We start from the raw sequence: 10,867 nt of genomic DNA, 5'->3' as shown, positions 1-10,867 counted from the left end.
ATTACGAATTTTAGTAATCTTTTATATAGCATAATTCAATTCCATGACTATTTTTAGGATCAATCCCAGAAGAAAAAATTATGGTGCTATGAACATTTTTGGTATAATTTCTAAGAAACGAAATGTAAGAAAAAATGAAGAATAATTTTTTTAATTGCTGGTTCTGTTTTTGCTGGTCACTGAGCCCCGTCCACACTATGCCGGATAAATTTGAATCCGCAACTTTATTTATCCGGTTAGGCATTCCGTCCACACTAGTCCGGATGAATCCGGAACAATTTTCCACCAAAAACGGAACTTAACATTTCGTAACCGGAACGTTTCGAATACGCTGACGTCATGACTTCATGTGATTTTCCTGCCCGAGTCCTTCTCGGAAGCGATCATAGGCATGTTGTTGTCGCTTGTTTTGGTTTAAGCATCGCACTTTATAAAATGCTTTCGATACATCGACGTTGTTGCTATGCAATAGACCCCAACGAGTTCAAAAATACAAACCATACATCATCATGACCCTTAACAAAAGCTCTATTTATTACGGGCTGATTTAGACATTTTAAGATTAAGACCTTTTTCCTTCGTGTAAATAACGCTCAAATAGCGGGAAGTTGGCGGGAAGGCTAATAATTTACCGCGAGCTCAATTTCGGATTCATTGTCAAAGTAATTATGCATATAAAGATCGAAAGCAACTTTTAATCATATTTCTGTCAGAGGGGTCCGACAAAGCTCTATTTCCGGTATTTTGTAATCTATAAGGATTAACACAGAAAAGTCTGTGTGTTCCGTGAAATCTTATGCAAGCTGTGATTTCCGGTTTCTTCTCCAGTATTTATTAACACCCTCTCTTGACCCAATATTCATTTATAATTTTTATACCGTTAGTATGACACAGAAAATGTATGCAACAGTGCATGTGATCGACGAAAACCAAGATTTAGTTATAGAGTTTCCGAGCATCGCTCTAGATATGACGCTTGAGAAATTAAGAGAATTAATTTCTAAAGAAAAACCGCGCATGAAGGCAATCTTCAAGTTCACCCATAGAATGGTATCGTTGTCCACGAAACAAGAGAGCATGCTGCGGCTGCGACAAGTGATGACCAATATTGAAAATTCCCAGCCACCAGCGTCCCAAGTTCACATGCGATTTACTGAAAGACCTTCAACATCGGGTAATTGTTCTGCTCCACCTCAAAAAAGATGTTTTGATCCTTCCGAATCCAATTTGGATCCACGGAAGCGAATGAAGACCTACAGCAAGATAGAGATTGATACGCCAAGCATCACCTGGTTTGAGCGGCAAAGAAGGGAATTTTGGAACGATTTTGGAAAAAAGATTAGCAGGCATCCCATTTATGGTTCGTGGTCCATTCAGGAGCAACATGGAATAATTGACACTGAATGGACTCTAAGATACACAGAACTACTAAAAGTAGAAGCTGATAAACACTTAATAAATGATGAAATAGGCGAGCAGAGGAAACGAAACCTACTGAAAAATATTGAAAAACTTTCGAAGGCAGATTTTGATCGAAATGCTTCATATCAAAGAATTGTAGAGCTAAACCAAGTCACTGTAGAAAATAAGGAAATCATTGAAGCTGAAGAAAACGTACTTCATGACTTATTTTCTAAGCTGAAACTTGCTCAGGCTGATCTAGTGAAAAGCTTAAATTGGGTAGGCCAAGGCAAAGCTAAATATGAAGACGCGGGGACAAATGACGGAAAAATAGAAGAGCTCACGCTTGATGAAACTGAGGGGCTGGCAAAAAATATCAAAGAAGAACATGATATTGATGTTTTATAAGATCTTATGTAAATAGTTAAGAAATTGTAATTAGTTTTTCTTGAAAGTTTCTATTTTCTCGCATTTATGGAATGATTCTATCATAGGAATAAACATCATTTTTTGGGCACATACTATTTGATTTCTTTTATTATACGGCCAAAATTTCTTAATGTACAGCTGCCAAATCGGGGTTTGCACAATGACCGACTCAGTAAATGATTTGCACAATTATCACGGTAAGGCGAATCGTCGCACATAGATAAAAGTCGGCATTGTTTTGTATTTATCACTTATTACTTCGGTAGTAGTAGAAGTGAGTGCTTGCATCGGATTACGGAGTTACTCAATTTAAAAATGAATATTCCAAGTGAAAAAACCGTCAGCGCAGATTTGTTTACTTTGAAGCGAGCAATTGAAGCTGGAAATAGAGATGTTGCTCTTTACCTTGTAGAGGTATATGAAAAATATCTCCCGAAGAGTGATCAGACAAGCACATGGGACAGCACGTGGAAAATTGATGAATTATCTAGGTGCATAATGCCAAGAGATATTCCCCCCGATTCCACACCAATCAAGTCGACTGGCAACGGAAACTGTCTCTTTAATTCTGTTTCTTTACTACTATGTGGAGAAGAAAATTTAAATGCTGTGCTTCGTCTCCTGACCGCTGCAGAGTTATTCTTAAATGCCGACTTCTACGCAAATCATCCAAGGTAAGCAAAGACAACAGTACATGCCGAAAAAGCAGATATTCATATTAAATGACAGAAATAATAAATATTCCACTCTAGTTGATCAGACATATAAAGGCTTCTGGTTTTCTGTAAATATATGACAAGCGAAGCCAAATTTAAAACTTTGCACGCCAAAGTCCCCACAAAGTTTTTACCCTGACACCGGAAACAACAAATGTCTGGTATTTTGAACAGGGTCGCACTAGAGATCTATACCGATTTTTGAATGTCAACGTTCAACAGAAGTAGTAACGGGCGCGTAATCAAAGCGTACCTAAAACTGTGCTTATTTGTTGTCCTTCTTGTAGTTTTGACTCTATAACTTTTAAACAAATTGATTTGGTTTTACACGATGCGATATCTGAATGTCTTAAATCGAAATGTATCAACCCGCAGTCACTAATAAACTCGTAATTGATAGAAAATAATCTTTTTTTAAAGTTTTGGTAGGATTGTATCCTTTCAGAACACATTTTAGGGGCATAATAATCGCTCTCTGGTTTTATTCTAACAGCCATACTAACAAGCGATGACAGTTCTCGCTGCGATTTCTATTGTTTAGAGAAACTTTGACCAAAAGTTCCAGCTTCGAACATGTTCGACGGCTCCTTTGATAATTTGGTCGCTTGGCAAATTTTTCGTGGACGGGCAAACTTACGGTCGCACTAGAAATCGTCTTGCGATGACAGATTCAGTCGGATTAAGACACCAAATTCTACCAAACCTAGTGCGACCCGGGCCAATCACGATATGTTGACAGAAATATGACAGATACTGATTTAGTCTGTAACTTCGTAATTTTTTAACTTCCTAATTTTGTAACTTCGTAACTTGTAATGCTATTTCCAGGGAACCGAAAAGTCCAGTTTCTACCCTTGCCGACTTCGCCATTGATATTTCAGTCAGTTGGCAAAGATTTGATGGACGTTTAAATCTACGTTCGCACTAGAAATTTGGACTCGTGACTCCGGGCGCCAACAGTTAAAAAAAAAATTTCAAATTTCAAATTTCGAAAATCGATATTTATTAGATTTGAAATGGTTTCAAGAATTTATTACTTTAATGAAGCTAAGTGCTCTAAAATAGATTCCCGCGAAAAGCGATAATTCCTTCGGTTAGATCTATATGAAGATCTGGTCAACATTTCTCGTTGAACCTTTGTTTCTGGCTAAAAAGTGCTTTGCTGCTTAATTCTTTAAGCGAATTTAAATATGTAGCTCTATGTTTTGGTCTCCTGGTGAAAGGAATATTAGAAAATTTAAATTATGCAAAGAAAATTAATATTACATGTTATATATATATAATTAATTAATCTCAGGATTTTGTACGATTTTAACATGAAACATATAACTTTACCAACAAAGGTTTACAGACGCAAGTACAAACTACAGCACAACATCGCTCTTTGTGATGTCTCTGTCGGTCGACGTAATGGATGGACATAAAAGACTTCATTGCTTAAAACAACAAGCAACACAAACATGTATACAAAGAAATTGGTCTGGTTTAATACATATGATGGCGCTTTCATCTATCGTTGGTATACCAATCTTTTCCGTATATCCAGAGTTAAATCTAGCCATCAGACCACTTTTCCATGGCCTTATTAATCCTCGTGGTAAAAAAAGGGGCGACGGAGTACTTCACATAATGTTTACTAGAGACGGCAATCTTGATAACAATAAAGGAACAGCATTCCAGCCGAACCATTTCTGCCCTATTTTTCCATCTCAAAACGATACTATTTTTACAGAGTTTGATTTTCCACCACTAGTACCTTCTAGCACTGGCAAGAAACAAAAAAGAAAACCTTTACCACAGAAAAAAAGGAAACAAGAGATGAAAAAGTGCTCAATTCCGCGTGCCTCTGTGTATATAGATCTTGATAGTGACGAGAACAGCAAAGACAAAGATGACGATGGTGTAGATAATTCTTCTCTTGCCTCCCCTTCCTGTGCCTCTGTACCTCTTGTGAATCTTGATAGTGACGAGAACAGCAAAGACAAAGATGACGATGAAGTAAATAATTCTTCTCTTGCCTCCCCTTCCTGTGCCTCTGTACCTCCTGTGAATCTTGATAGTGACGAGAACAGCAAAGACAAAGATGACGATAAAGTAAATAATTCTTCTCTTGCCTCCCCTTCCTGTGCCTCTGTACCTCCTGTGAATCTTGATAGTGACGAGAACAGCAAAGACAAAGATGACGATGGTGTAGATAATTCTTCTCTTGCCTCCCCTTCCTGTGCCTCTGTACCTCCTGTGAATCTTGATAGTGACGAGAACAGCAAAGACAAAGATGACGATGGTGTAGATAATTCTTCTCTTGCCTCCCCTTCCTGTGCCTCTGTACCTCCTGTGAATCTTGATAGTGACGAGAACAGCAAAGACAAAGATGACGATGGTGTAGATAATTCTTCTCTTGCCTCCCCTTCCTGTGCCTCTGTACCTCTTGTGAATCTTGATAGTGACGAGAACAGCAAAGACAAAGATGACTTCTTTTACGTTTCAATGCAAAGTTTGTCACGGTCTTGGTATAATACTAGAGGTAACCAATTGGAGCTTCGTAATACCAATGACGAAAACGGAAATCTTAAATCTTTGCTATCTCTTCCATTAGTTTCACGAAAATGGTATCGCGCGAGGGGAAACAAGACTGCGAGGCCTGCAACTAATGTTCCAAATAAAGATGTTGGAAGAGGAATAGCAATTAATAAAAAACACGAAGAAGAAAATTTAAGATATCATGACAAACCCGAAGACGTGCAGATAGCTATGAATGCAGTCACAAAGAACTGGTTGGGAAAGCGAGGTAGATTGGCTGCAAAGAATTGGAGTCGAACGGCGGAAACGAATAAACATTCAAGAAATGGAGGGAACGGGTTTCAATTTGGTATTGCGAAAGGAACGCTGGAAAAAAACATTAATGATATAGTTACAGAGATGTCTATTAAAACTGGAAGTAAAAGAACAGCTGAGTTATCGGGATTGCTGGCTGTGGGAAACTTTATCAAATCTTCTGCAGTCATTGCGGTTCAGGAGGCAGGAAAAGTATACGTCGCAGCCAAACAAGAAAGTGAAGGAATCTTCTCAGAGAAACCCCGTGCCATGCCTTCGTCATACTTATTTTCTTATTTCGGACGATACTTTAACATTGTACAATTTTATCTTAATGGAAAATCGTACATTATGGAAAACAGAAACCAAACGTTCGAGGTAGTAATAGAACAGTTGCAAAAATTATCAATTGATTCCCAATATTCCATGAACAATGACATAGATCAGAAAATCGGAGGAATTTTCAACAAGTCTCTGGAGATGATGGATACCAAAAGGGATCGAGACATTCTTAAAGGAATTTTCGCACATGCTACAAGTGTTAACTTCGTTTCAAAACTCCAAGGCGTAAAAAATAAGACCGCAGTAATGAATTGCAGAGACGAGCTTAAAGGTAATATTTCAAAGTTTCTTGACATCAAGATTACGTCCCAATGTGTCCGTAACGACATGACAAACAGTCAGCAAAGCCGTCTCCAGAAAAGAATAATCAAAGCTAGAAAGGATAAGGAAATGAAACTCAATATAGAAAGTAGAGGAAGAATGATGAAGTGCGAGGAATGGCCTGAGCTAGCAAGTGTTTTAGAGTACGTTTTTGGTGAAGCGGATCAAAGAGAAAATTCAGGAGGAGGATTAGAGGCACACCCCCGACTAAAGAATGATGTGTTGTTTAGAAGTAAAGATAACAACACTTTCATGAGGCAAGCTTTAGAAGTAATTAACGCCGTTTCACCTCCCTCTTTTCACATTTCTCTCAGTACTTGTTTCAACTACACAATGACATATAAAAAAAATTCTGCAAGCGCCTTAAGACATCATCATGGAAAGGAAGTCAACGCTAAAATTTCCTTGCACCACCAATCCAAAACTCTTGTAAATAAACTTGTAGTAAATCTCCACTACAGCACTGCCAATGTAAATTATATTTGCGATTTAAGTGACAAAAGAAAAGACAACGTACTTATTGATTCTAAAGATGCCAAAAAAATTGTATGTGGTGAAATAACTCCTGTTCAAAAGCCTGGAAAAGCTTGGAAGACCATAGAGTGCCCAGACCACGATTGGAACCAAAGCAGAACAGATGCAGTGACACCTATGACCCATCTGTTCATGAAGACGTTGATAACAAAACGTGAAAGCATTCCGTCCTCTCTTACTGTTAATGACCTCCATTTGAATCTGCATAGTTCTAACACTCTTCTTCATGTTACTCGTACTGGAAAAGCAGTGACGCTTTTAAATCCATCTTTGTTGGAGCCCGATACAACTATAAAATTATTTAATGAGCTCTTTCTTCTGATGTCAAAACCGTCTTTGGATTGCGTTTTCCGGGACCCCTCGAAAGGAAGTCTCAAGACAATTTTTGTTTTCATTGTCGACAACGGTCCAGCTGAACAGCCAGCAAGTCCCCTGGTTCAAATGCTCCTTGTTAGACTTTTACGTCTTCTTAATCTTGACAAGATTACACAAGTATCTTTTGCGGAATATCACAGCAAGAGAAACTTCGTTGAACGTGTTCACGCCATCGAGGACGAGGCTCTATCTCGCCACGGGCCATTTTCGGCTCACAAAGTTTACCAAGGCCAAGTAGACCCCGGGTCTAACAAGCACAAAGAGAACATGGAAGCAATGACAAATGATGTTATTTCCTGCCTTAGCCAGGCAAAATATGGGGGGGAGGCGTTGGAGGCCTACAGGGGGATAAGGTCATCAGAATATATCTTCAACGACGAGGAACGCTTGAAAAACTTTCTGTCGCTTTCAGAAGAAAATAAAGAAGAGTGTGATTGGTCATACAAAGTAATAGAGGAGAGCTGGGTTTGGAAAGACATTGAGCTAATTTGGAATTTGAAGCAGGAAAATATTTCAGGAAACTATCTGGATGACTACCAGATGATTAATAATAATTATACTCAATTTAGAACTGCTTGGGTTGACAAGTATGAGGCTACCTTTTACAGGCCAAACGAACAGTGGCGAGGGGAAGCACTGCCAAGAAAAGAAATGCAACCAATTCCTGATTATATGAGATGGCTAGCTACTGGTGGAGAACTTCATTATCTGTCATTTGATAGAAATCAAATAATCTGCGGACCCTGGGACGAGTCTCCAGGGCTCTTCAGACCTGAGAGACTTCTGGATATAATGAGTGCGATGAATTGTGACCCTCCTGAGAGTGTCTTTCCTGCAATATCATTTTTGGTGTGGCTTCCTGAAAAAGAGGTTGCTAGATATTTTCAAGAGGAAGGGGAAAGAATATCAACAGAGGTGATCGAAGATCAAGAAAGGGAACGGTGGAGGAGACATAAACGGTTCTCTAAAAATGTTGCAACCTTAAGGGATGTTTGTAAAAAGATGGGTCTTTCAACAAAAGGGCAGAAACACCACTTAGTGGAACGAATTGCAACGTCGGAGGGAGACGAGCCACCATTAAAAGAACAGCTCTATAATGGACATTTTCAGACAGTTCCATCATCCATACCACGTCTAAGAAAATTACCTGTAGCGAAGCTGAGGTACATTCTTCACTATCATGGCTTACCAACCCAAGGTAACAAAGAAGAACTGTGCCTGAGGATATTCTTACTGAGACAAAACCGATACCAACTTGCCTTTAAAAGCCATGAAGACGAAATAAGAAGAATGCTTTCTCTAATTCCTAAAATTATTTTAGAGGAGAGGAGAATGGCAATATTGAACCCAACTGACAAATTCAAAAAAAGGACCCACTCGTCAAATATCAAAGATAAAAGCTTCCTTCCAGTTCCTGACAGTGTCGATATAAACAATATCCATTTAGAAATGTTAAGACCCCTGTATGATTATTTAAGTATTTTAAAGGAAAGTCGGAGACAGAAATGTGAAACGCTACAAGCCAAGCCGCTATTTAATCAAGATATGCCAGAACCTGAAGCTCCCGACCATGAACAATTCTTTGTGGTCGGGAAAAAAGTGAAAGTCAAGTGGTCAAGAGAAGAAATTGGAGATAGTGGTTGGAAAGTAGGATGGTACTCTGCAGCAGTCCAAGGTTTTTCCATTGAAAACGACACAATAGACATTGTATATTTTGCTGAGGAGGAAAGTGTATATACAATATGCATATCAGAATATTTGTCAAAAGGAAAGCTGATGCCCGTACAAAAGTGAAGACCGTTATAACGTTAATTTGGCTGTTCTCTTGTCCAACCATTACGATGATCTGGCTGTTCTCTCGTCCAACCATTACGATGATCTGGCTGTTCTCTCGTCCAACCATTACGATGATCTGGCTGTTCTCTCGTCCAACCATTACGATGATCTGGCTGTTCTCTCGTCCAACCATTACGATGATCTGGCTGTTCTCTTGTCCAACCATTACGTTGATCTGGCTGTTCTCTCGTCCAACCATTACGATGATCTGGCTGTTCTCTTGTCCAACCATTAAGATAATCTGGCTGTTCTCTTGTCCAACCATTAAGATGATCTGGCTGTTCTCTTGTCCAACCATGACGATGATCTGGCTGTTCTCTTGTCCAACCATGACGATGATCTGGCTGTTCTCTTGTCCAACCATGACGATGATCTGGCTGTTCTCTTGTCCAACCATGACGATGATCTGGCTGTTCTCTCGTCCAACCATTAAGATGATCTGGCTGTTCTCTTGTCCAACCATGACGATGATCTAGCTGTTCTCTTGTCCAACCATTAAGATAATCTGGCTGTTCTCTTGTCCAACCATTACGATGATCTGGCTGTTCTCTTGTCCAACCATGACGATGATCTGGCTGTTCTCATGTCCAACCATGACGATGATCTGGCTGTTCTCTTGTCCAACCATTAAGATAATCTGGCTGTTCTCTTGTCCAACCATGACGATGATCTGGCTGTTCTCTCGTCCAACCATTAAGATGATCTGGCTGTTCTCTTGTCCAACCATTAAGATAATCTGGCGGTTCTCTTGTCCAACCATTAAGATAATCTGGCTGTTCTCTTGTCCAACCATTACGTTGATCTGGCTGTTCTCATGTCCAACCATTACGATGATCTGGCTGTTCTCTTGTCCAACCATGACGATGATCTGGCTGTTCTCTCGTCCAACCATTACGATGATCTGGCTGTTCTCATGTCCAACCATTACGATGATCTGGCTGTTCTCTTGTCCAACCATTAAGATAATCTGGCTGTTCTCTTGTCCAACCATGACGATGATCTGGCTGTTCTCTCGTCCAACCATTAAGATAATCTGGCGGTTCTCTTGTCCAACCATTAAGATAATCTGGCTGTTCTCTTGTCCAACCATTACGTTGATCTGGCTGTTCTCATGTCCAACCATGACGATGATCTGGCTGTTATCTTGTCCAACCATGACGATGATCTGGCTGTTCTCTCGTCCAACCATTACGATGATCTGGCTGTTCTCATGTCCAACCATTACGATGATCTGGCTGTTCTCTTGTCCAACCATTAAGATAATCTGGCTGTTCTCTTGTCCAACCATGACGATGATCTGGCTGTTCTCTCGTCCAACCATTAAGATGATCTGGCTGTTCTCTTGTCCAACCATTAAGATAATCTGGCTGTTCTCTTGTCCAACCATTAAGATAATCTGGCTGTTCTCTGGTCCAACCATGACGATGATCTGGCTGTTCTCATGTCCAACCATGACGATGATCTGGCTGTTCTCTTGTCCAACCATTAAGATAATCTGGCTGTTCTCTTGTCCAACCATGACGATGATCTGGCTGTTCTCTCGTCCAACCATTAAGATGATCTGGCTGTTCTCTTGTCCAACCATTAAGATAATCTGGCGGTTCTCTTGTCCAACCATTAAGATCATCTGGCTGTTCTCTTGTCCAACCATTACGTTGATCTGGCTGTTCTCATGTCCAACCATGACGATGATCTGGCTGTTCTCATGTCCAACCATGACGATGATCTGGCTGTTCTCTCGTCCAACCATTACGATGATCTGGCTGTTCTCATGTCCAACCATTACGATGATCTGGCTGTTCTCTTGTCCAACCATTAAGATAATCTGGCTGTTCTCTTGTCCAACCATGACGATGATCTGGCTGTTCTCTCGTCCAACCATTAAGATGATCTGGCTGTTCTCTTGTCCAACCATTAAGATAATCTGGCTGTTCTCTTGTCCAACCATTAAGATAATCTGGCTGTTCTCTGGTCCAACCATGACGATGATCTGGCTGTTCTCATGTCCAACCATGACGATGATCTGGCTGTTCTCTTGTCCAACCATTAAGATAATCTGGCTGTTCTCTTGTCCAACCATGACGATGATCTGGCTGTTC

General features: G+C 40.0%; 1 protein-coding gene across 1 annotated transcript; it reads left to right on the top strand.

Moving 5' to 3' along the window:
• Positions 1 to 1,913: 1,913 nt before the first annotated feature.
• Positions 1,914 to 8,810, top strand: LOC148911489 (uncharacterized). The gene is made up of 2 exons (XM_089029511.1): positions 1,914 to 2,504; positions 3,890 to 8,810. Exons 1-2 carry the CDS (start codon positions 2,146 to 2,148, stop codon positions 8,724 to 8,726), a joined length of 5,196 nt encoding a protein of 1,731 aa, XP_088885637.1. The 5' UTR covers positions 1,914 to 2,145; the 3' UTR covers positions 8,727 to 8,810.
• The last annotated feature ends 2,057 nt before the right edge of the window (positions 8,811 to 10,867 follow it).

The sequence above is a fragment of the Actinia tenebrosa genome, unplaced genomic scaffold, assembly GCF_029948245.1.
Source record: "Actinia tenebrosa isolate PJP-AT-01 unplaced genomic scaffold, QUT_ActTen_1.0 PGA_scaffold14__42_contigs__length_11649687, whole genome shotgun sequence".
Classification (NCBI taxonomy): Eukaryota; Metazoa; Cnidaria; class Anthozoa; order Actiniaria; family Actiniidae; genus Actinia; species Actinia tenebrosa.
Note: the sequence above shows the minus strand (reverse complement) of the source record. Positions and strands in the feature narration are given on the sequence as shown.

Coding starts and splice junctions, on each gene's coding strand:
- LOC148911489 (XM_089029511.1), top strand. CDS start 2,146: ATGAATATTCCAAGTGAAAAAACCGTCAGCGCAGATTTGTTTACTTTG. Junction 2,505..3,889: donor TTCTACGCAAATCATCCAAG/GTAAGCAAAGAC, acceptor TTACCAACAAAG/GTTTACAGACGCAAGTACAA.